At 34.1% G+C, this 27497-nt stretch overlaps 3 protein-coding genes across 3 annotated transcripts; all 3 read left to right on the top strand.

The window, feature by feature from the left end:
- Window positions 1-492: 492 nt before the first annotated feature.
- On the top strand, window positions 493-8355 carry LOC126661138 (F-box protein CPR1-like). Its single transcript, XM_050354933.2, has 2 exons — window positions 493-632; window positions 7055-8355. The coding sequence occupies exon 2, from the start codon at window positions 7063-7065 to the stop codon at window positions 8158-8160; it is 1098 nt and encodes a 365-aa protein (XP_050210890.1). The 5' UTR covers window positions 493-632; window positions 7055-7062; the 3' UTR covers window positions 8161-8355.
- A 4201-nt stretch (window positions 8356-12556) lies between these two features.
- LOC126660850 (F-box/kelch-repeat protein At3g23880-like) lies at window positions 12557-14033 on the top strand. Its single transcript, XM_050354542.2, has one exon. The coding sequence runs from the start codon at window positions 12717-12719 to the stop codon at window positions 13824-13826; it is 1110 nt and encodes a 369-aa protein (XP_050210499.1). The 5' UTR covers window positions 12557-12716; the 3' UTR covers window positions 13827-14033.
- A 1711-nt stretch (window positions 14034-15744) lies between these two features.
- On the top strand, window positions 15745-16987 carry LOC126661444 (F-box/kelch-repeat protein At3g06240-like). Its single transcript, XM_050355298.2, has one exon. The coding sequence runs from the start codon at window positions 15814-15816 to the stop codon at window positions 16927-16929; it is 1116 nt and encodes a 371-aa protein (XP_050211255.1). The 5' UTR covers window positions 15745-15813; the 3' UTR covers window positions 16930-16987.
- The last annotated feature ends 10510 nt before the right edge of the window (window positions 16988-27497 follow it).

Below are 27497 nucleotides of genomic sequence, written 5' to 3' on the forward strand. Positions count from 1 at the left end.
TCTTAAAAATCTTAAATATAAATTTAATTTATTAAATTTTTTATTTTAAAAATTTAAGGCAGAAGGTATAAAAAAGCCCTCGAATTTTTCTCAAAAGTACAGATCAGCCTTTTTACTTTATCTGGGCACAATTAACCCCCTGTATTTTTAAAATTGAACAATTAAACCCTTATTATTTTAAAATCGAACAAATAAACCCTTTTATTTTACTTTTGGGACACTTATCCCCTCAAATTTTTGATAAATATTTTAAATATTAAAATTATTTTTGAACTTTTTTCCTATATGATTATGAGAGACATGTCAGCTATTAACGAGTGTTTCTAATGATGTTGGATGAAAGGGCTTATTTGTTCTATTTGAAAACAAAGAGGGTTTAATTACAACCCAAAAAAGTAAAAGGACTGATTTGTACTTTTGTGAAAACTCTGAGGGTATTTTGTACCTTTTGCCAAAATTTAATAAATCATAAACCGTCATATATTTATTCTGATAAATTAAAAACAAACAGCGGCGGCAGAGTTGGAGAGACGATGGCAGAGAAAAACAATTGCAGAAACAATAATTAGCATGCAAGGTTAACTTGTTCTTGGGAGGATGCAGTTTTGATCGAGGATTCTCTCTTTAAAAAGGTAGGTGATAGGAGTAGAAATACTCCTATTTTCTATGTCGGTTTTGGTCTTTCTAATATGCTTTTATTGCTATAATTGAGCTATTTTGGGTCTTATTGTGTGTTTTAGTATTTCAGGTTAAATACATGGAAATCAATGAGTTTTGGGTTTAATTTGAGCATTCCGAAGGTTTCCGAAGCAAAGAGACGCCGAAAGCACATTTGCAAATCTGAAAATCTGACCCCGCTGCACTAATTGAAGAATTTGGACCAGTAAGAGACTTCCAATGAATTTGTGTTCTTCATAAGAAATAAATTAGACATCTTAAGCTTTCCAGGGGTTCAAAAACCAACTCATTTGGAGGTTTCTACAGCGAGTTATGAAGTTTTGAAGTCAGTGTTTGTGCAGCAGAAATAGTGTCTCTTTCAAGACAACTTTTGTGCATGTCTCGATCGAGAACCTCACCTTCTCGATCGAGAAGCAAGGCAAAAAATGGCAGAGAATTGGAAAATCTTGCTTCTCGATCGAGAAGCTGACTTTAATGAAGCTTCTCGATCGAGAAGTGAAGAAAACTCAGAAAAAGTCCAAATTTCGAGTTTAGAGCTTAGCTTGGAACATTTCCTTATTAAGCCCAACAAAGCTTGTACTAGAATATTTTATATTTCCTCTTTTGATTTTGCCTATATAAGGCACCTTATCTCTCAACTTTAGGGTATCACTTATTATGTTACAACACTTTTAGTCATCTTTTAGGAGTAGAATAACTTAGGGTTTTGTGCCTCCATAGTTTCCACCATTGTTGGTGCTTGGAAGCTTTTATTGCTTTGTAAGAACAAGATTTACCTATTGAATACAAGCTTTTATCTTTGATTCTTCATTTTCTTCTTTATGATTTATTGTTCTTCATTTAAGGTAATCATTCTCACTTTTGTTATGTTAATTAATTATTGCTTAGTTGTTGCTTTAACTTTAATCATGAGTATATAAACTCCTAGTCTAGGGGTTGTTATGATTGCCATGTTTAATTGCTAGATGATTGGTTAGGGTAGTATGGGTTAGAGTTTTGTTGTGTTTATTAGTCTTAATGCCTAGATTAAGTTGGCCTCTTAATCTTTGATTAGTGTTTGATTAGTGAGGGCGAGAGTTAAACTAATCAAATAGACCTAGTTAAGCATAAGCTTAAGACCTAGATGCACGAGAGTGATTTAGGGATTTAGCGGTTGTTTGAGTTTGCGGATTAATCGGATTGAGTGGTGTAGTCGACATTCAATTGCACGAGAGTGAGTTGGATTTCGACTTATTAATCAATTGCCGGCTCTTCGACTTCCGGCTCGAGAGAGCGGATTTAGATACCTTAGAATGGCTTGACCCAAACCAATACGCGTATACCCAACCTATCTACCTAGGAATTGCTTTATCATGATTACCAACCCTTAGGCGCTTTTAATTATCGTTTTTAATCCGTTAATCAATTAGTTGTTTGTTGTTGCATTTTTTTAATTGTTTAGTGATTGGTTGCTTGAGTTTATTTCCGTAGTGTTACTTCAACCCCAATTACTCGTTTGCTATCCGGATTGAGTTTCAAGATCGATTTCGCTCACTTTAAACCTCTCATCCTTGTGGGTTCGACAACCCGGACTTAAAGTCCACTTTATTACGAGTTGGCATTTTTGCTAACAAGTTTTTGGCGCCGTTGCCGGGGATGAGGTTGCGTTTAATTGATTGAAAGCATTTTGAAATTCGGTCGAGTTAGCCTTATTTTCTGCTTTTACTTTTCTTTAGTTAGTTTGTGTTTTCGTGAATTACGCTTGGTGTTCTTGTTTGTGGTTGCGTAGAAAATTTTGGACTTCATTGGTTTATCTTCAAATATTCTTTTTATGGCGAATTATGGTCGGAAAGGAGTAATGGCATGGAATCAAAGTTATTTGCCGTACCAAAACATTAACTACAATTGTGATATTTGTGGGAATTTTAATCATACCAGAGATGAGTGTCCCGAACTCTATCCGGAGTGGAATGAGCATGTTGACTATGTGGGTGATCAATGGCAAGCTAGTGACCCTTATTCCGACGTGTATGATCCGGGGTGGCACAACCCTCCGAACTATGGTTGGAGCAACAATTGGGAGAACTTCAATGAAAACTTGAACTTCGATTCAAGCTATCACCCACATCAAAACCAATGTGACCTCAATTCCAATTTTGGCAATGAACCACAACAATCACATGGTTTTCAACAAGATGAAATGTTTGATGAATCTAGCAAAATCGACAAGATCATGGAGTTGTTAGATAGAATGGAGGTACAACATGAAATTCAATCTACACATCTCCATAACCTAGAGATACAAGTTACTCGGTTAGCTAGTGATTTGCAAGAGACAAACCAAGAAGGATTACTAGCCGAAATTGAAGCTCCTCCAACACAACATGCTATGGCCATAGAGTTGAAAGATGATGATTCTTTAGTAGAACATCCTCCCACAAAAGTTCACATAGAGATCGAAAGAGAAAGGTGTGAGGATGTTGAACTTGAAGCTCCAATTTCCAAGCCACTTACTTGTCCCAAGAGTGTAAATGATGAAAGTAAGGAGAAATTTGGTATTACGGTACCCTACGAGGAATTCAACAAATCCTTTGATTATAAAGATCCATTCTTAGAGGGGTTTGACTCCGAGTATGATGGAAACAATACCAAGTATATGAAGATGCTCCATACTCCTCATGTTCATTATTTTAGAGTACAAGCATACTTCATATCACATGAGCTTTATTTGAAAGAGCCAACACGGAAAAAAAGGGAGAAGATGCTACCAAGACGGCTTCCACATGTTAGGTTGTATTTTTAACAACCTTACGCAAAGAGTCTAGCTTTGGACTCCAACTAAAGCGCACTCGGGAGGCAATCCCGAGAGGTTCGATTTCTTTTCTTGTCATTTATCTTTTGTTATTTATTTTTAGTGTTTCATTTATGTTATTTTGCGTTTGATTAAAAAAGATTTTATTCTCTAACCCAAACTCATGCAATTTTCATATATGTTTTATTTCTTAGCATTGAGGGCATTGTTTAGAAATAGTGTGAGGAGGGTTGGAAAATTGAATCTCGTTTGTGTTTAGATTGTTTTAGGTTGTTTTTATGTGTTTATGCTTTTATGTGTTTATTTAGTTTAAATGTTTTAGGATGTTTGTGTTATTTTAGGTTGGGATTTTGGTGCCTTTAGTGCATGAAGCATTTGCTTAATTTTGTAAGCATGTTATCTAAGTTGAATGAAATGTTTGAACCGTATTAATTGTCAATTTTTCGGTTAATGAATGCTTAAAATGATGCTTCTCGAGTAAACAATTTTTGGTGATGCTTGCCTAATGAAATGCCAATCGTATGACATGATTCGATAGTATTAGGGTGAACTCACTTGTGAGCAATTTTTGCCCTCGATGCATGCTTGATTTAGCTTGATGCGGATTCATGATATGTATGTCATAAAATTATGTAATTTTCAAAATTTGGGTATGCTTGGCATGGTTGATGTAGTTTCTAGTACATGGCAAAAACACACATTTTTCATTGATTAAATATTTTGAGCCTACATTTCTTGTTGTGTTTTGCATGCTTAGTCCTAAAACTTGCTCGGTGTCCGTTCAAGATTGCATTGTTGAGTTTTTGGCAATTAGATGAGTATGACAATTAGGATTACACATTTCTTTAAACCACTTAAAAGCCTACCTTTTTACCCCTAGATAACACAAACTTGAGCCTAAGACCTTTCTTGTTTTTAAACCACATTTTCACACATTTAACCTTTCAAAAATTTACCTCTTTAAACACCACATTTGACTTGATTGACTTTAATGTAAGAAACACTTGATCCTAACTTGATGAAAAGAAAAAGAAAAGTGCACAAAATGCCTTAGTAGAAAAGAAAGAAAATCAAAACAAAGAAAGAATAAAGAAAGTTTAGAAAAAAAAAGAGAAAAAGAAAGAAAAAGAAGTTGAATGCAAAAGAATAAATAGAGGCATGAAAAAGAAGAAAATGTTCACATTGTGCAAAATTCCAAGTTAGATCAATTTGATATATTTTGTGAGTTAGTCATCAAGTTATTTGTTTAACCAAAAAATTTACCTTTCTACCTACCCTAACCCTTAGCCTCATTACAACCCAATAAAGTCCATATGATAATTGTCGGAAACCGAACTAAGTAGTGGAGTCCGGACTATGAGCAAGCCTATGGTGACTTTGCATGCATTCTTTTACACCTTGATCTTTTGAGTGAGTGAAATCTAGAGAGGATTATTCCATTGCTTAATACTTAAGAACTATGACATGTTTTGCCCAAGTTAGCTTGTGATAAATTTGTGTACATGTCCCGCATATGATAGCAACCTCGAGATGTAAATTGTTTTGTTAAAGTGCTTGCGTGATTGTAGTCTTAATGTCATCGGATCATGTTATTATAATTGCATTCCTCATTTGTTTGCATCACTCTTATTTATCGGTTCTTGAAGCATTTGGTTGAGTATTCATTGGTTGAAATGCAATGTTTGATACATGTTCAAGTATGAGTTTATTAGTTAGCATGTGTTCTTAAGTAAGATTCATTTCTTGCTTGGGGACAAGCAAGGGTTTAGTGTGAGGAGGTTTGATAGGAGTAGAAATACTCCTATTTTCTATGTCGGTTTTGGTCTTTCTAATATGCTTTTATTGCTATAATTGAGCTATTTTGGGTCTTATTGTGTGTTTTAGTATTTCAGGTTAAATACATGGAAATCAATGAGTTTTGGGTTTAATTTGAGCATTCCGAAGGTTTCCGAAGCAAAGAGACGCCGAAAGCACATTTGCAAATCTGAAAATCTGACCCCGCTGCACTAATTGAAGAATTTGGACCAGTAAGAGACTTCCAATGAATTTGTGTTCTTCATAAGAAATAAAGTAGACATCTTAAGCTTTCCAGGGGTTCAAAAACCAACTCATTTGGAGGTTTCTACAGCGAGTTATGAAGTTTTGAAGTCAGTGTTTGTGCAGCAGAAATAGTGTCTCTTTCAAGACAACTTTTGTGCATGTCTCGATCGAGAACCTCACCTTCTCGATCGAGAAGCAAGGCAAAAAATGGCAGAGAATTGGAAAATCTTGCTTCTCGATCGAGAAGCTGACTTTAATGAAGCTTCTCGATCGAGAAGTGAAGAAAACTCAGAAAAAGTCCAAATTTCGAGTTTAGAGCTTAGCTTGGAACATTTCCTTATTAAGCCCAACAAAGCTTGTACTAGAATATTTTATATTTCCTCTTTTGATTTTGCCTATATAAGGCACCTTATCTCTCAACTTTAGGGTATCACTTATTATGTTACAACACTTTTAGTCATCTTTTAGGAGTAGAATAACTTAGGGTTTTGTGCCTCCATAGTTTCCACCATTGTTGGTGCTTGGAAGCTTTTATTGCTTTGTAAGAACAAGATTTACCTATTGAATACAAGCTTTTATCTTTGATTCTTCATTTTCTTCTTTATGATTTATTGTTCTTCATTTAAGGTAATCATTCTCACTTTTGTTATGTTAATTAATTATTGCTTAGTTGTTGCTTTAACTTTAATCATGAGTATATAAACTCCTAGTCTAGGGGTTGTTATGATTGCCATGTTTAATTGCTAGATGATTGGTTAGGGTAGTATGGGTTAGAGTTTTGTTGTGTTTATTAGTCTTAATGCCTAGATTAAGTTGGCCTCTTAATCTTTGATTAGTGTTTGATTAGTGAGGGCGAGAGTTAAACTAATCAAATAGACCTAGTTAAGCATAAGCTTAAGACCTAGATGCACGAGAGTGATTTAGGGATTTAGCGGTTGTTTGAGTTTGCGGATTAATCGGATTGAGTGGTGTAGTCGACATTCAATTGCACGAGAGTGAGTTGGATTTCGACTTATTAATCAATTGCCGGTTCTTCGACTTCCGGCTCGAGAGAGCGGATTTAGATACCTTAGAATGGCTTGACCCAAACCAATACGCGTATACCCAACCTATCTACCTAGGAATTGCTTTATCATGATTACCAACCCTTAGGCGCTTTTAATTATCGTTTTTAATCCGTTAATCAATTAGTTGTTTGTTGTTGCATTTCTTTAATTGTTTAGTGATTGGTTGCTTGAGTTTATTTCCGTAGTGTTACTTCAACCCCAATTACTCGTTTGCTATCCGGATTGAATTTCAAGATCGATTTCGCTCACTTTAAACCTCTCATCCTTGTGGGTTCGACAACCCGGACTTAAAGTCCACTTTATTACGAGTTGGCATTTTTGCTAACAGTAGGCTTGGCTTTTAATTACTACTCTTATTTTAATTAAACTCATAAAATACAAGTGAGACTCCATTTTCATTTTAACCTCACTTCATTATAATTTCAACACAATCTCACAACTCTCCAAGAAAACCCTTCTCTAAATTCTTGTGTTGTAGTTCATACAATGTCAGATCATCTCTCTGAAGAAGTAGTAGCTGAAATCTTGAAGAGACAGTCAGTCAAATCTCTACTACAATGCAGAAGTGTGTGCAAATCATGGTATTCTCTAATCACAAACCCTACTTTCATTTCCCTTCACATAGCTCACACCACTCAAGCCAACAAACCCTACCTCCTTGTCAAGAAAAACCAAACATATCCTGTAAAACCACATTTTGTGTTGCAAACTGATAATGAGTCATTTAGTGAGTGTAAACAACTGGGCGAGTATCGAAATGCTGTAGACATAGCCGGTTCATGTCATGGTTTGGTTTGTTTGTCTGATGGAATGAATAATCGTCTGATTGTATGGAACCCGGCAATTGGAGAGTTTATTACAACCTCTTTAAGAGAGCTTTGCGACGGTAGTACTCATTTTGTTGGATTTGGGTTTGATAGCAAGAACAATTCCTATAAAGTCGTTAGGATTGCTTATATAAATAAGATTTTTAAAGAAGGACTCATCCAACCGTTTGTTGAGATTTTTGAACTCAACTCCAATGCTTGGAAAACCATTACTGTCAAGAATCTAAATTATAATCTTTATAATTCTGATTATTCTGCTTATTTAAATGGTGCTGTTCACTGGTTTGCAAAGATATATTGGAAGATTGGTAGAAGAATGATGATAGCTTCATTTGATTTGAGCACCGAAGTATTTGAAGAGTTGATGTTCCCTAATGCCCTAGCTGAATCAAGTGATCCTCATCTTTCTTTATCGGTGTACCGCCAGTCATTAACTCTTATACACTATGAAGAATTTATATTTTATGACGAGTCTTGCATAAGTTATACAAAATGTTCTATTTGGGTGATGAAAGAGTATGGTGCAGTAGAATCTTGGACTAAACTATTTAACATAGATTTACCAAATCCTGGAGGTTTGATGAGGGTGCTAAGCTTTCAACGGCATGGTGGAATCCTTATTGAGGATGGTAATGGTGAGATAGGTTCTTATGACCCCGAGACACAAAGGGTCACCCCTCTTTACTTCGATGGAAACATCTTCGAAATGCATTCTTACATAGAGAGCCTTGTTTTACTCAAGAACAGAATCAATTAGAAGCTTAAAGCAAGCGTAGAAGAGCAAGAGTGGACCCAAGTTATCTATTCGAGACATGCATTGCTCAAGTAGGTTTAACTTTATATATTTATGTCTTTTGTTTTTACTGATCATGACACTATAAATAGCTAAATTAACTGTCTTTTTGATGAATTGTATGATATCTTTGTAACTGAATATTAGGTATCGTTGATTCATGTTATGGCTTGATCTATGTACTGTCTTAATGAAAGTTTGTCTATTTATTTGAGGGTGTGTGTGTGAAATGACTTCAAAATGATTATTGTCTATCTATTATGAGTTGATAAATGATACGTCTCTTTCTCCAAGTTGATGGTTCTAGATCATATTCATGCAGGCAGGACTATTGGTTTCAAAATTAAAAAATTTACTGTCCATGGCTTTGGTTCTCATTCTTGCTTGAATGAGGAATTTAAATGAGCTAAATGAGAAATTTAAAGAAATGACGGTTCCTGATTCATTAGTGCTCTCTGAAATCTTCCATTCGTTTTCTATGTGTGGCCGATCACTTGCTACATGTATTATAGAAATTTGATAAGCAATTGTATCATGGTTATAGGGTTTTTTTTCTTTCGAAAATTGAATACTTATGGTAGAGAACAATCTTTGAACATTCTAATTACTAATCATGGTACATATACGCGCACACTGTCTCTCATCAGTGAAATACAATCTTGTAACTTCCATTAGACAAGCAAAAAACACATTACACATTAGCACCAGCCAGCATGGCCAGTTCTTTGCATCCTTCTTTATCCCTACATGATAATTAGGAAATCAAGATTGTGTCGGAAGCAGAAACTAATAGCAATCATAACAGAAAAAGATGGCTGTAACAATGTGTTCCTGACATGGAACGATTTATGGAAGCAGTGAGCAACTCTGTTTATGCCCAATTCAGGTAATTCAAACTAAACTACATTGTCTAAACTTATTCATCCTTCTATCAGTAACACATTTAACTTTTTTCAGGCCAGAGGCTCATTATTATAAATGTTCTATCTACTATCCTCACTTTTATGGCTATTGGTGGGTTTCCGTCTTTTGTCGAGGAAATGAAGGTATTTATTCCGCAAAATTTGTTTCTATCTGAGCTAGATTAGTGATTAAATAATCAACGGATTCATTTCATATGAAGGTATAAACTTCTGCTTAAGTACTATTGCATTTTAGATATTCTTTTTTTCATTTTTTATTAATGTACTCGAAATATCAGAGTTCCGGAGAATTTAAGACTAATTTAGCTTATGTAACCAAACTGAATAAATTGGATACATCTGCAATGATGTATAACTCGAACTCTCTAAGAAAGCAAGTTTATTTGCTACGAAAAAGGGAAATGCTTAAGTTGCCAATTAGTGATGATGATTACGTGTTAGTGAATTTCTAAGGCATCCTCTTGGAATTGAGGCTATGTTAAACACGAAGACTATGGAAAATTTTGAACCCATTGGTGCCAATACATATAGGTTTTTTATTTTGCCAGAAATTCAAATACCAAATTTTGAAGCTGCTCTGTTCTTGATCTTAGAGTCACCCCAACACAAGAAGATTGTACTGTTGAGATGCTTTCTTGCAAGGTAATTCATCATGAAAAAAGAATTTTTGCTATTATTCAGATGTGTAAAACCTTCGGTTGATTTTTGAAAGTACTTTAAGTGAAAAAAGAATTTTTGCGTATTCAGATGTGAAAACCTGATTTGTTGTCCTCTATGGATTTTCCCTATGAAAAGAATAGGAGTTTTCATTTCGTACTACATAGTTGAATATTAATGGAAACTTAGGAATAATATTTTGTGTTGGGGTTTCAGGATGTTGGACAAGGACCAAACTTGGAGATGAAGAGAAGCCATCATAGTTTCCAGAATCAGTGTCTTGTTCTTACAAGAAGATCAATTTGTAATGCATTCTCTTTGGCATTTGAATTTGATTTGGTTTAAATGGTATGTATCCTCAACAGATTTTGAGAGCGCATGCCTTCTTGAATGATAATGTTAAAGTGGATTGCAACCCATGAAAAAGATGCCGCTACTGCTAGTGTTGCCTCGTCTGTCTAAATCCATCCTTGATCTGAGTAAGCAGGCTGTCATCGGCTGAAAGGTGGCGGTGTCGGTCAGAGTGGAGGAGCTGGAGGAGTTGATTTTAGATTTGAGTTCATATATGTTTTGAGTGAAGAAGCACAGAGAAAGTTTATAGTTTTATGATGGAAGCACAACTAGATTCTGGTTAGATTGTTGGGTTGACGAATATTTGGTTTTGATTCATCATGTTATTGTGCAAATCCCAAATAATATGCTGAACATGGCTGTCAAAGATTATGTTAAGAACGACCGCTCTTGGAACCGGAAAATGTTCTCGCCCTTTTTATCTCAACAAAAGCTGCTACGAATTGCGACAATTTTGCCTCCTTCGCAAGGTTTAGGGAGGGATAAGCTTTTTTGGGCAAATACTTCTACAACTACATTTTTTTGTACTATTAATAACATTAATATCTAATTAGTATATAAATTAAAAATGAAGGATTGTTGTAAACTCTTTTTCAAATGAAAAGAATACAATTTAATGCTTTTGGGTAGAGATGAAACATAAAAACTCAAAATTGGGTACAAATGGTGTTTTTACAAGGTCAGGGTATAAACGAAAAAAAATGCAAGGTGGAGTTTTTTTAAGGAATTAAGCCAAAAATATACTAAACGTTATTAAACTTTAGTACTATTTTAAAAAGATACTCGGGATTGATTCTTTAATGTTAAAGATTTTAATTTATTGATCATCAATTAGTATTTGAATAAAATCTAATAGAACAAGATAGATGTGTAACCAAAATTCAGGGGTGACGTGACGATTGTGACAGGATTCTAATTCCACGTCAGCTTTTGTTAGTCATATTTCAGTAAAATATCAACCAATAATGGACATTTTAAAGCTCAGTAATTTTAAATAGCCTTTTTGAAATTAATTAGATCAAAATTCTGTAACCTCTTTTTTGAAATTAGATCAAAATTCTGTAACCTCTAATGTTCTTAAACATATAAATTTTAAACTCTATTTAACATATATTTATATTTCCATTGCATTAGAAATTAAAACTTTATTATTTGATGTGGCTTAATAATTTTTTTTTTATTACAGAGCAGATCTGAAAACTAGTAACTCACAGCCCTCTCATAGCTCACACCACAAAGGTCATGATGTAGCCATTTTCGAATTCCAACAGGGGCCACTTCAAGCTCATGAACGCCAGGAGGAAGCAGAAAAGTTGGCTTCTCTGTATATGTCAGCAATTGAAACTATTACTTTCTGAAAGGATTTGTTGGATAGCCCACACCAAATTAGAAAATCTACTCGGGATGTTCGTCTGACTAGATACGAGTTGGAGTACGCCCAAAGTGTCCACTTGGAAACGGAGCTGAAGGATGTTAAGCTTCTTGGCTATAAGGAGACCTTGATACGACGCCCACAGTTGCCTCCATTATCGTACATATGCCAATATCAACCACCACGAAATACTTCTGGAGTACTTATCTCTGTTAAAATGATTGCCCCAGCTGCTTGTTACGGTTAACATCGTGAATCTCTCCTGCAATCCGCCATCCCGTAGTTGTACCTTGGTTAAAGACATGAGAGTTCCGCAAACTCCATAATTTCCAGATTGTTATACCAAAGCAAGAATATCATCCTCCTCTTTTTGAGATCAGTTGCAAGAAAGCCAATTAGACAAAGGCATTTTGAAGAATCCCCCTCCAATTGAACACAAAGTACCAAACTTGCTTGGAGAAAATACAATCTTGAAAAACATGCAGAATACCCTCAGTGTGCTGCTTACATCGACTACACCTGGAGCTCATAGCAATATGCTTGTGGGCTCTTTCAGAATTTGTCAAGAGACGATTCTGGAAAACCAACCAAAGAAACAACCGGATACGCTGAGGGCCTTCCCATCTCAACACCACCATTGGTGCTCCATTATCACCTGGTAGGCTGATTAAAAATAATATTTTTTTTTAATTTTTTTAAAAAATATTTCCGACAAAAAAATTAAAAATAATAATAATTTTTTTATTATTTTATTAAATTAAAAAAGTTAATTAATTATTTGGATGTATTTGATTATATTTTAAGTTTAAGGATTTATTTGTATTTTTAAAAATAGAAAAAAGTATCTTTTAAACTCTTTTTCAAATAAAAAAAAAGTATAATTTAATACTTTTGGGTAGGGATGAAACATAAAAATCTAAATTTGGGTACAAATGGTGTTTTTATAAGATCAGAGTATAAACAAAGAAAAAGTACAAGGTGGGTGTTTTTTAAGAAATTAAACCTATATTTTTTTCATCCAAAATTCATATTTCACAATATGAGGGTCATAATTGATAATTAAAAATCATCGGGTGCCAATTTGAAATTCGAGGAAGATATTAAGGTCGTTTCTGTACTTTCCCTTAAGTTCAAACATTTTAACAAACAAGAACTCCAGAGTGTTGTTTATTCAGAGCATTTTCACTTCCAGAGAAGGAAGATAACAGAGAAGAACAATGTCAGATTATTTCTCTGAAGAACTCGTGGTTGAAATCTTGAAGAGACTACCTGTCAAATCTCTGTTGAAATTTACAAGTGTTTGCAAATCATGGTATTCTCTAATCACAAACCCTAATTTTATTTCCCTTCACTTAGCTCACACTACTCATGCCAACAAATCCTACATTTCATCTTATTATCCTTCAGAAAGCTATGCATATTATAGGAAACAGGAATTTGTGCTGCATAGTGATATTGATTCGTTTAGCGAGTTTGAGAAACTCGAGTTAAGCTCTTTTTACATGTGTAATTCCTATTTTGAGATTGTTGGTTCGTGTAATGGTTTGGTTTGTTTGTCTGATGAAATTAATAATCGCCTTATTTTATGGAACCCGGCAATCCGAGAGTTTATTACAATTTCTTTGAAGGGGTATTGCGACCAATTTGCCATTATTGGATTTGGGTTTGATAGCAAGAACAATGCCTACAAAATCGTGAAGATTTCTAATGATTTAGGTGATGGTCAACCACTTGTTGAGATTTTTGAACTTTCCTCCAATGCTTGGAAGACTATTCTTGTCAAGAATTTAGATTATTCTATTTGTAATTCGGGCTCCTGTACTTATTTGAATGGTGCTGCACATTGGTTTGCATTAAAATATAATGTCTGGGAAATTACAATAGCGTTATTTGATTTGAGCAACGAAGCATTTGAAGAGTTGAGGCTCCCTGAGGCGCTAGCTGACTTAATGGACACTAAGCTTGTTACTTTAACAGTGTGCCGCCAGTCATTAGCTTTAATATACTATGAGGATTGGCCTGGTTATTATTGTGTAAAATGTAGTATTTGGGTGATGAAAAAGTATGGTGTGCCACTATCCTGGACGAAACTATTTAACCTTGATGTAGAAAATTATGGAAATTTCTTCAAGGTGCTAAACTTTCAACGGAATGGTGAAATTCTTATTCAAGAGCGTTACGGTGAGGTAGCTTCTTTTGACCCTGAGACAGAAAGGGTCACCACTCTTGGAGTCCATGGATATAATTTCGTAGTGCATTCTAATTACGCGGAGAGCCTTATTTTACTCGACGGAAAAAGAAACAGAAAGAACCTAGTAGAAGGTTAAAGGAGCAAGCAGAAGAGTAAGATTGAACCTGAACAATCTACTCTAAATATACACTGCTCAAGTAGGTTTAACTTCATATATTTTTGTTATATTTTGATTTTCTTTATCATGAAATTAAAACAAGCTGAAACCGCTATTCTAATTGCTCTTTTGATGAATTTTATGTATTTATGTAGCTGAACATCTGAGATTGTTGGTTCATGTTAAGGCTTGGTCTCTGTGTTTATGTAGCTGAACATTTGAGATTGTTGGTTCATGTTAAGGCTTGGTCTCTGTGTTTATGTAGCTGAACATTTGAGATTGTTGGTTCATGTTAAGGCTTGGTCTCCGTGTCTATGGTCGTCTGTTTAGCTAATGCAAAGTGATTAGAGTTCTTATGATTCTAAAATTGATACCACTTTTTTGTCCAAATTTATGGCTTTAGATCAATTTCATGGAGGTCTATTGTTTTCAAATATAAAGAATTTGTCGTTAATTGCTGTGCTTCTCATAATTACTTGAATGGTGTTGTCCATTGGCTTATGTAGAACACAGTGAGCAATTTAAAGAAATAAAGAATTAGTCCTCTCTGTACCAGCGTTCTATTTGTTATATTTTGGTAACCCAACAAACTGAACGTCGGTAATCATTCTTTAAAAGTAGTATAGTTGAATAACCGCAAAATATATAGTTGAATAACTGCGTGTGGCTAATCACTTGCTACATTTATCATGAAAAATTGATCAGTGGTCATAATTATGGTTGTAGGGTGAAAGTTTTTTCTGTTTGGATGTTGAAATGAAAAATGTCAAATGTAATGCATACATATCACAGTGTTTATAACGTACAAACTTGATTTTGTAAATTCTACGTACACGCACTCTGTTTCTTAGCAGTGAAACAAGATCTTACAAGTTCTATGGTCAGTTTTCTTCATCATTCTTTATCTCAACATGATAATTCAGAAGAACTAATAGTATCGAAACACTAAAAGATGGCTGTAACGACGATGGTGATGATGGTGTTGTTCTTGACTTGGAAGGAGTGCAATGCTTGCAGAATTTATGTTTTGACATAAAGAAACTGATCAATTCTTATAAATGGTTGTAAACAAGCACAAGACAAGCCTGCAGATATTCTTATAAATGGTTGTAAACAAGCACCGACTTATGGAACATCCGCAAGAAGAAGAAAATTAATGACTTATAACAATTGTGTCAAACTATTGCTGATTGTGTCAATATCTTGTTCCTGCTTCTGCAGCAAATCAGTTTACAATCTGTTGCTTACTTTATCTTACGTAATTGGGCTAAAACTCCAAATGGCACTAAACTTTTACACTAAGTTCTAATTTATAAAAAAAAAAAATCAATTCATATAAATCATGTTGAGGAAATGAAGGTAAAATATTTCTAAATTCTCGTTGGCATTTTCAATTCATATATATCATGTTGAGGAAATTAAGGTAAAATATTTCTCATTCCTGATGGAACATAATCAATCATTTAACTTTTTGTTCATTAGGATCCTGAATAAGACTTAAGGTGAAGCAATGCCAACTGACGAGGTATTTCTTCGTCATAAAATCATTTAAATCATATCAAGGAAATGAAGGTATTTCTTAAGATTTTATGAGTTCACAGTTACTTTTTTTTTAAATTTAATATTTCATTTTTTTTTGAAAAACATTAATTCAATTATTTTAGAAAAAAATAGTTATAAAAAGTAAATATAGTAAGAAACTTAAAAAAAATTTAAATTTAGGAATATAAAGTAAAAAATAAATAAATGTATAAAGCCATTGATTTTGTAAAAATATAATTATAATTGATATATGTGTCAAAAAAAAGTTCATTCCTTTTAATTTTGGTATTAAGAAAGTACAAATAGAATAGAAGACCATATAATTTGGTGAAAAGAAAATACTTCAACAAACCCATCTGACCTAAACCTAACCAGAGCGTATTCACTTCCTGTGTAGTTCGCATAATTCATAGATAATTGAACAATGTCAAATTATCTCTCAGAAGAACTTGTGGCTGAAATCTTGAAGAGATTGCCTGTCAAATCTCTATTGAAATTTAAAAGGGTTTGCAAATCATGGTATTCTCTAATCACAAACCCTAATTTTATTTCTCTTCACTTAGCTCACACCACTGAAGCCAACGAAACCTCGTCACTTATCATGAAGACCTCTCATCGGATACGACAATTTGTTTTGGTGAATGATAATGGTTCAGTTTGTGAGCTTAAGGAATCGGATTTAGTTTCTTTTCACATCAACTCTAATTCCTCATCTCCCGTATCTAATTTTGAGTTTGTCGGTTCATGCAATGGGTTGGTATGTTTAACTGATAACCCACGTAAGCACCTGATTTTATGGAACCCGGCAGTCGGAGAATTTATTACAACATCTTCATGGGAGCATAATTATAAGAGTGATGTCGTTGTTGGATTCGGGTTTGATAGCAAGAAGCGTGATTATAAAGTGGTGAGGATTTTAGTTGACAGCAAAGGTATGGCTTCTCTACCATTTGCTGAGATTTTTGAACTTAGCTCCAATTCTTGGAGGACAATAATGGGCAAGAATCAAAAGTATGATGGTTATGCATTTGTAACTCGTGCTTATTTGAATGGCGTTGTTCATTGGATTGCATATAAATATTGTGGAATACACCATTACAAAAAGTTAGCCGTAGCATCGCTAGATTTGAGTACCGAAACATTTGATGATTTGATGCTTCCTGATGTCCTAACTGAAATTTCGAAGCCTCATCTTATTTTAAAAGTGTACGGCCAATCATTAGCTGTGGTGCAGTATGAATGGAGTCCCTCTACTCATTATAATGCAAAATGTTGTATTTGGGTGATGAAAGATTATGGTGCACCAGAGTCTTGGAGTAAACAATTTACCATAGATTTGGGAAACCACGGAGTCTTCAAGTGGGTGCTAATCTTTCAAGGAAATGGTAGAATTCTTGTTGAAAAACGTGATGGTGAGTTAGCTTCTTATGACACTGAGACACAAAGGGTGGCACGACTGGGAGTCCATGGATATTATTACTCGGCGCATCCTTACACGGAGAGCCTTGTTTTACTAAAGGAAAAAAACAACAAAAAGTAGCTTTAAAGCAAAGCATAGAAGAGTAAGTCTGAATCTGATCATTCTATTCTAAAAATACACTGCTCAATTAGATTTAACTTTACATATTTCTGTTTTGTTTTTGCTTCCCCTTGATCTTGAAATTGAAGGAAGCTGTTCTTTTCATGAATTATATTTATGTATATAACTCTAAATTTGAGATAGTTGGTTCATGATATGCTTGGTCTGTCCAGAGCTGCACTCAAACAAATCCCCTTATGAAGCTGTTGGGAGAAAAGTTTGGCATTTCATCATCTATTATAACATAAATAAGTACTTGACCAGCAACGTGCCCAATGTAATCAATTTAGCACAATGCAGTAAACTGTATATACACACAGGGGTGGATCCAGGGGTCGAGGAGGGTCGGACGACCCATCTTAACGGGAAAAAAATTTAAAAAAATAGAAAACTTGACAGTTTTTCTTGTAGAACCGCCCCAACAACCGCCCCTAATAGTTCTAGGGGGCGGTTTGTTCATTCTTAACCGCCCCTACATGTCGTTGTTGCCGCATTTACACCATATTTTACGTTGTTTAAATTTTATAAAGCCGAATGCAAAATTCCGACCCTCCTGATTTGGAGTCCTGGTTCCGCCCCTCCTGTACACATACTGTGTTCCTTATCAATGAAACAAAATCTTACACATTAGCATTCTTCATCTAGATAGCACCTACACTTTATTAAACGCTTTCCATTTCAAAAACTTGTCGGATAGTTGGAGTTTAGGACACAAAACTCCATTTTAACCTAGGAAACATTAAAATAATACTGTCACGGGTGTTTGTGTCTGTGCTACATAGCTGGCCACCATGGCCAAAAATACAACTGGTTATGCCCAGCTTGGTGAACTTTGTAGGCTGTAGGTATTGTCTTTGAAGAAAATTCCATTATCATGAAGAATATATTTCTATTTGGACTTAAATTGCTTGGGATAATATTGGAGAAATTCTTAGGTAGTCTCGATCTACCATGCCATCCGTAGACCAAACATATCACATTATGACACGTCATTAAAATGATGGCAATCTTATAATATTACTATTCAAAGGTGTAAATAAATAAAAAACGAATTTATAAGATTGCCATCATTTTAATGACGTGTCATAATGTGATAGGTTAGTCTACGGATAACGTGGTAGACCGAGTCTATATAAGAATTTCTCGTAATATTGTTACCTTAGATCTATTATAATATTTTTGTCCTGCCTCTACAGCAAATTAGGTTACCATCTGTTGCTTATTTTATCTTTAAGTATTTGGGTGAAAACTCGGAGTGGTACTAAAATTCTATCCTATGTTTTATTTTGGTTAGAAACTTTCAATAATCCGTATTCAAACGGTATTTAATATTTTTATTTTTATTTTATTTTAAGTCGAAATATTTTAAATTGCTTACATTACGTAACAATTACTGATGGCAAAGATGATGGTGTGTTCTTGACATGGAAGAAGGCCAATCCTTGAAGGTGCAACTGCTCGAATCGTGAATTAGCGGCCTATTTGGTTCGGCCACCGGTTCGGTGGTTAGAGCATTGATTCTATAATTGATGTTGACATTTAATTTGTGAAAGAGATACAATCTGAGAGTCAAATAAAAAAAGATACAAATGACTACTTGAAGTTGCTCTCTATGGGAAAATACTAATTACTGTAATTAGATAAAAAAATTGAGTAGAAAATTGCATATGTTTTTGTAATAAATTCAATTTACTTAAATATATAAGTCTCATTACTAATTATGACTAATTAAATCTAAAAATATAAATTTTGTAAGTTTAAGTAACCCTAATGACCTAGAAAATTTAATATCCTCTAATTTAGTAAGAAACATATATTTCAGTGCCTTAAACTTATTTGTATAAGGAACTAATCCGTAATAGAGTGAATACAAAATAAAAAGTTTATCCTATAGTATAATAATGTGCTCTGAAATTCGTACTATATTTAGCATTTTGCTATATTTTATGCTAAAAATAGCACAAAATAAACTATATGCAATGTATATGTTCTAAGAATACTATTGGAATTGCTTTAAAAGATCGTAAGTTTGACTATAAGCTTTGTAGCCGTTTATCCGATTGAATTAGCAAAAATCTAACAATTAAGACCTAATAATGCTAACATCTATCTCTATTAAAAAATATTTAAAATTTGTAATTGCTCAAAAAAAATATCACTCTCAATCCAACTAACACATAATTAATAATAATTTATTAAAAATAATATAAATATAGTTTATTTATCTGTTCGGCTTTAGGCTTTTGGGCCACCCTGGCAACGGAACGGGCACAAAGGCTTTAATAATAGTAAAATCTCAGTTCAAACTGTCAGTACAATTTTTTGTTTACAAAACCCTAGCATTCGTAAAATTTACAAGTGTGAAGAATTAGACGTAAGTTCAACAAAATCTCAGAACTCCCCAATTACAGAAAAGAAAAATGTTAGGTTATCTGTTTGAAGAACTAGCGTTTGAAATCTTGAAGAGAATACCGATCAAATCTCTAGGGCAATGTACAAGTGTGTGCAAATTATGGTATTCTCTAATTACAAACCCTAATTTCATATCCCTTCATTTAGCTCACACCAACAAAAAATATTTTCTTGCCGAGAAGCATTTGATGAGATTATGCTCCCTCGCGCAGTAGCTGAAATTTGATTCGCTCGTCATTTGCTTTGTTGCACGATGAATTGAGTCGTGAAAAATGCTGTATTTGAGTGATGAAAGAGTATGGTGCAGCAGAATTTTGGGTTAAGCTATTTACCATTGATTTACCAAAACCTAGACTTTTATTCAAGGTGCTAAACTTTCAGGGGAATGGTGGGTGGAATTCTTGCTGAGAAAATTAACGGTGGGATTGCTTCTCATGACCCTGAAACAAAAAAGTGACCCGTCTAAGAGCCTTGTTTTAATCAAGGAAAAATGGAACTAACAGGGTTAAAGCAAGCTTTGATTTCTCAAGTAGGTTAAATTATAATATTTCTGTTTTTCTTCTTTTTCTTTTCTTGATCACGAAATTGAAGGGTTATTGATATAAATGGTACCAAATCTTTGGACCTTATATCAAAATGGTACCAAATCTTTAATTTATATCTTTTTAGTGCCCAACTTTTATTAGAGGTCCTATTTATTCTTATTGTTTGACAGTTAAATAGGATGTTTAGCTTTCTGTTAAAGTCTGTTAGCTAGTCTGTTAGCTTAGCTAGTCTGTTAGTTGTGCCAGCTGTATGACAGCTGTATAGAGCGGTTATCAGCTCTGAGTCTGTATATAAACAATTCTTGATTCATTAATAAAGCTAAGGAAACATTTTTCCCAAATTGTAACATGGTATCAGAGCAAAGCTCAGAGCACAGCTCAAATTTTCTTTTCACTTTCTTGGCAGTTTCTCACTAACCAAACAGATCATTTTTCACGCTTCTGATTATACTTTACATAAACAAATTACATATTCAGATTCTCCTCTTTCTTGCGATTAAGAATATCACATTTGTTTTCTTTTTCAACCGTAATCATCAACTTTTCTTTCTCTTCTCTTGAAAATTTTCTCAGTAACCAAACAACACATTAACATCATGAGTCATTCATATAAACCAGAAGATTTACCTTCCAGCCCCTATTACTTACATCCTAATGAGAATCCATCTCTAATACTCGTAACTACTCCATTGAAAGGTTCGAATTATCATACTTGGGCAAGATCGATGAGAATGGCATTGAGATCTAAGAATAAAGACAAATTTATTGATGGAACTATTAAAGCTCCACATAAAGATGATGAACTATATCCAGTTTGGGATAGATGCAATGTGATGGTGCAGTCTTGGATATCTCAGACACTTTCAGTTCCTATTAGAAGCAGTGTTATGTGGCTTGACAAAGCCATCGATGTTTGGAATGATCTTAAAGAAAGATTTTCTCAGGGTGATGCACACAGAGTAGCTGAATTGCAGGAAGAGGTGTTTGCTCTTAAACAAGGTGATTCCTCTGTAACAGATTATTTTACTAATCTGAAAATCTTATGGGATGAGTTGACTAATCTCAGAACCATACCTACTTGTTTGTGTGATCCTCCACATGATTGTGAAGCGATTCATGTTGGTAGAAATTTTCAGAATAATGACTATGTAATCAGATTCTTAAGAGGCTTGAATGACAACTTTGGTGCTGCTAGATCTCAGGTAATGTTGATGCAGCCTTTGCCTGAGATTAACAGAGTATTTGCTATGATAATGCAAGAAGAAAGACAACTGGGAATGAAAAATGCAGAACCTAGAGAATCCAATGTATTTTATAGTCAATCAACAAACACTGCTGAAGAAATGCAGGATCAGAATGATAATACTCAATTCTTTGAAAATCAAAACCACTCAGTTTATGCCAATGCTGTTGGCTATTCTGGGCCCAGAAGGCCTTTTACCCCACATCCAAACATGCAGAGAAGATTTGTTCCAGGAAATTTTAATAATCAAGGAGTAAAGAAAACTTGTACCTTCTGTGGTTTTCATAACCATACTGTTGATATATGTTACAAGAAGCATGGTTATCCCCCAGGGTATACACCAAGAATCAGAGGAAATTATCCTATGAGTAATGAGAACGTACAAAATATGCAGAATATGCAGAATATGCAAAATATGCAGGGCACTCAAAACTTTCACCAGGCAAATATGGTTGACTCTAGTAGTTACCAGAACTTTCAACCAAATTTTGCTAACACTTCACCTATGTCAATGAGCTTTACTCCAGAACAGTATTCCAAGTTACTGAGTCTTATACAGCAGAATACCTTGAATAATGACAGTACTACTCATATCAACACATTGTCAAGCAATTTCAGGCCAGAACCAAATGTCTCAGGTATTTCCTATTCCTTCAGTTCTTGTTCTCAATTGCCATGTGAACAAAACTGGATTATTGATACTGGTGCTTCTGACCACATTGCTTGCTCTCTTTCTCTCTTCACTTCTTATTCTCCTATAAAGGAAGTCTATGTCAAATTACCAAATGGTGAAAATGTTTCAGTTACACATGTTGGGACAGTGAGAATCCCATCTTTTATTACACTACAGAATGTGTTGTTTGTGCCCAGATTCTCCTTCAATCTAATCTCTGCTAGCAGACTGACTTCCCAGTATAATCAGTTATGCATGATATTGTACTCTAACTCATGCTTTATCCAGGATATCAGGACCTGGAGGATGATTGGATTAGCTGAAAAGCTAAATGGTTTATACCATCTTAAGATGCCAAGTGGTAGCAACAATATTTCTAAGTCTTCTTGCAGGGCTGTTATGAGTGCTTCTACTATTGCCAAATCAGATTTATGGCATTATAGATTAGGACATTTGTCCAATGGTAGAATAAAATTGCTACAAGCTGTTGATTCCAGTATAGCTGTTCCAGTACACAGTCATTGTGATATTTGTCATTTTGCAAAACACAAGAGGCTTCCTTTTCCTGTAAGTCACTCTATCAGCAATAAAGTTTTTGATTTGGTTCATATGGATGTGTGGGGACCAACAAAAATTCCTTCAATGAATGGTTATAAGTATTTTTTAACAGTCATTGATGATCATAGTAGATATACTTGGGTGTTTTTCCTCAAGTCTAAAGCAGAAACAAGGGGTATTATTCAACAGTTTTGTGCTTATGTTGAGACACAATTCAAAACAGTAATTAAGTGCATTAGGACTGATAATGCACTTGAATTTGACATGCCTGTTTACTACAAGTCAAAGGGAATAATACATCAAACTAGCTGTGTGTACACACCACAGCAGAACAGTGTGGTTGAAAGAAAACATCAACATCTGTTGAATGTTGCTAGATCATTCAAGTTTCAGGCTTCAGTTCCAGCTTCATTTTGGAATTTTTGTGTAGCTTATGCAGCTTACATCATCAACCGTATCCCATCTCCTGTTCTACAAAATGACACACCCTTTGCCAAATTATTTGGAACTCTTCCAGATTATTCTATACTCAAAGTATTTGGATGCCTCTGCTATGCTTCCACAATCTCTGAGTTAAGAACTAAGTTTGATCCCAGAGCAAGAAAGTGTATATTCATTGGGGTTCCTGATGCAACAAAGGGATATATTTTATTTGACTTGTCTTCTAAGAAAGTCCTTATATCCAGAGATGTAGTCTTTTTTGAAACCATATTCCCCTATCCACAATTGTCTGCAACCATCAATCCTGATTCTGCAGACATTGTTTTTCCTGCTCCTTATGATACAAATGATGATGAATATACTGTTCCATCAATTCCTCCCTCTTCCATTTCTCCTCTTTCATCCTCACCTACTTCTATTTCTCCTCCTGCATTGAGAAGATCTCAAAGAACCATTCTTCAACCAGCCAGATTACAAGACTACATCTACAAACCTATTTCTTCTGCTACTGTTGCTCAGGTTACCAGTCCACATACTTTGGACAAGGTTATTTCCTATAACTCTTTATCTTCTAAACACAAAGCTTTCTCTCTTCAACTTAGTTCTATAACTGAGCCTCGTTCTTACAATGAAGCCATTAAACATGGCTGCTGGAGAGATGCTATGGCCAATGAAATTACAGCTTTAGAACACAACCACACCTGGGATCTGACAGCATTACCTACTGGTAAAAAGCCAATTGGTTGTAAGTGGGTCTACAAAGTTAAGTACAAGGCAGATGGCACCCTTGAAAGGTGCAAAGCTAGGTTGGTTGCAAAGGGGTATACTCAAGAACATGGCCTTGATTACTTGGATACTTTCTCCCCTGTTGCAAAAATGGGCACTATCAGAACCTTACTAGCTGTTGCAGCCATCAAAAACTGGCATCTTCACCAGTTAGACATTAATAATGCCTTCCTTCATGGTGATCTTCATGAAGAAGTCTATATGACTCCACCACCTGGCTTTCTCCCTTCTGGATCTTCTCAAGTCTGTAAACTTCAGAAATCATTGTATGGGCTCAAACAGGCAAGCAGGATGTGGCATGCCAAATTAACACATTCCTTGCTCAGTCAAGGGTTTCATCAAGCTTCAGCTGACCCTTCTCTTTTCACAAAGACACATCATGAATCCTTTATAGCCCTTCTGGTTTATGTTGATGATGTGATCTTGGCCAGTGACAATTTGACATTAATTTCAGAGGTTAAGAGCACATTGCATACTGCTTTTCAGATTAAAGATCTTGGCCCTTTAAAATTCTTCCTTGGACTGGAAGTTGCACGTTCAAAATCAGGTATTAACCTCTCTCAACGAAAGTATGCCCTTGATCTTTTGTTTGACACTGGTTTTAACACCTCCAAGCCTGCTCCTACTCCTCTTTCTTCTACAACAAAGTATTACAAAGGAGATAGCCCTTTACTTCTTAACAATGATGTTTACAGACAGTTGATTGGTAAACTGCTCTATCTCTGTAACACCAGACCTGATCTTCAATATGCTGTCCATCATCTTTCTCAGTTTCTTGATTGTCCAACTGAGAATCATCTTGCTGGTGTTCACAGAATTTTGAGGTATCTTAAACAAGCTCCTGGTCAGGGTTTGTTTTATGCAGCATCTAGTTCACTACAATTAAAGGCCTTCAGTGATTCAGATTGGGCAAGTTGTGTTGATTCCAGAAAATCAGTCACAGGTTTCTGCATATTCCTGGGGACTTCTTTGATTTCATGGCGTTCAAAGAAACAACAAACCATCTCTCGATCTTCTTCAGAAGCAGAATATAGAGCAATGGCTTCTACTTCTTGTGAGCTTCAATGGCTTCTATACCTACTTGGAGATTTACAAGCTCCACATACTTCTCCTGCTCTATTATTCTGTGATAATCAATCAGCCATTCATATTGCCCATAACCCAGTATTCCATGAAAGGACCAAGCACATCGAGATTGACTGTCATGTGATCAGGGAGAAGATCCAACAAGGAATCATTCATCTCTTGCCTGTTTCTACTACCAATCAACTTGCAGATCCTTTCACCAAGTCACTTTCTACTGCTGTGTTTCAGGAAGCAATTTCCAAGCTTGGCATTCACAACCTGTATGCAGCTTGAGGGGGGCTATTAGAGGTCCTATTTATTCTTATTGTTTGACAGTTAAATAGGATGTTTAGCTTTCTGTTAAAGTCTGTTAGCTAGTCTGTTAGCTTAGCTAGTCTGTTAGTTGTGCCAGCTGTATGACAGCTGTATAGAGCGGTTATCAGCTCTGAGTCTGTATATAAACAATTCTTGATTCATTAATAAAGCTAAGGAAACATTTTTCCCAAATTGTAACAACTTTTTATCATTTGTTTCATATTGTTTTTTTTTTTTACAAATTCCGGTTATTTTTAATGATGGCGAGAAGCAAAATAGAAGGGTTGAACCACCAAATATGGTATGTGTCATGTGATATGGCATCTGATGATGTAAAAATAAATAAAAACATATTGCTCCGGTGGCTCTTTTTCCGGTGGATCGTGGAGTCGTAACTCGGTGGATCCGTAATTTGATTTTTAATTTATTTTATTTTTTGAAAAAAATTTAGTTTTTTATTTAAATTTTTTTTGATAAATGATTATTGAATTAGTTCAACCATAAAATAGTGGAAGAGAAAAAGTCTTTACGATGAAGACAAAGACTATAAGAAATTACAGAAAAATCAAATTTCTATGAACATCATTAGCCGAATAATCAAAACCTTTGTATAACCCTTTTATTTAGTTGTTATTAATGTTTTATTTTTAAATTATTTAAATCGTTAATTATAGCCTTAGTCGGGGTAGAGGTGAAACATGAAAACTCAAAATAGACTATAATTGAACTTTTTTATTTTAGGTTAAGAAAATACAAATTAAAGTCGAGCGTTTTTAAGTAAATAGACCTTATACTTATAATGAATGGCAGAGGATAAGGTAGCCTCTATTGTGTGGTACACGATACTCCTTACGATATTCTCGTACGAGTTTGAGTCAACAATAAGTTTTGAGGCTGAAACAAAATAACCAAAAATTTGGGCACCACATCAAATTGTGACATGTGATAAATAACTGAGCTATTACCATCGTGATAAACGATTCTGAAAATATCTTTAATAGTTTAAATGCATGAAGAATTGGCTTATTTTCGTCTTGATTTATGTATGTCTTCTCCAAAATAATTTAATGCTGTCGATTATTTATGACAACAATTGATTGTATACCAAATTCAAGTTTTTAAAATCGTGCAAAACGGTGTTTTTAATTGTCAACAATTATTTTGAAACAGACAATTATTTTGTTAAATATGAACTATTTTTTTTTTAATGGTCGATATTAAATTTAAGATAAGTAAAATTTTCATTTTTTGAAATTCACACAGATCTTTTATGGTTGATATTATGAAAATTACAATTTTTATGTATATATTTAATTAAGAATCCATGGACACATATAAATATGTACTCAATTTTTCTCATTTTTTTATAGTAGAGAGGAAGGTGCATGTTCGAGAATTTGGATTTATAGCTAGCTAACAGTTTACTGTTTAGCGATTATATTAATTTATTTTGATAAATTTTGTCGGTAAAAATCTGATTTCTTAGTAGCCACACATATATGAGCTCCTTATCTGTTCCATTTCCAAGCAACATAAAAATACATGGCCACCCATACAATTCATATTATGAGCATTTAAAAATTAATCACAATATCTTTTTTTTTTATCAGGAACTATAGGATGTATATTTTCAATGTTTTGCCAGTTTCGTCCACCACTTATGTACGAATTGTGCCAAAGTCAAGAGGATTTGATTTATAAAAATAACATATTATTTAATCAATTTATTTACCTTTTATAATAATTTAATCTACAACTAAAACAATTCCAACTAAAATCAAACTAATCGAATTAATTAAAATCTAAGAAACACAGTAAAATTGTGTTTTCTGTTTCGGAAACCCGAAACTCTCAGAGACTCATATGGAAAGTGTCAGACTGGCTCGATAGATAATTTAAACAGCTGTAAAAAAACTTTAAAAAATTACACAAATAATTAAATATAATCAATTTTTTGATGATAAATATAATCAATTAATTAAAAGAGTTATTCATAAATAAAATTTCAAACTTTCGCGTTTGTAACGATTTATACAATTTTTAAAGGTCCAACATTTTTTTTTTAGCTTTTTCTATCATAAAGACATTTTTTCTTCACTATATGTCGCTTTGATGATTTTTAATGACTAAAACGATATCGAATTATTATTTTAGACTGTAAAATGCCAATAAATGAAAAGTTGGTATTATTTTAGCTATATTTTAAATGTTGTGTTTAGATTTCTGCAGATTTATAAAATTTTATGTTTTGTGTATATTTAAATGATTTATTATTAAGTATTATAAATGTATAAAGAAAGTTTAATTTATATATACATATTATTTATTTGTTTCCTTCATGTTTTGTGTCCTTTATTTTAAAAAAATATCGTTTCTCTGTGTCCATTTCGTATCGTCTTTTACCGAACTCAATTACTTCAATTTAACCGACTACTCACTCCCAATTCACACTATAGAGAAATAGAAGTTATAAATCTCTATAAATACCCAT

Source organism: Mercurialis annua, linkage group LG8 (assembly GCF_937616625.2).
Source record: "Mercurialis annua linkage group LG8, ddMerAnnu1.2, whole genome shotgun sequence".
Classification (NCBI taxonomy): Eukaryota; Viridiplantae; Streptophyta; class Magnoliopsida; order Malpighiales; family Euphorbiaceae; genus Mercurialis; species Mercurialis annua.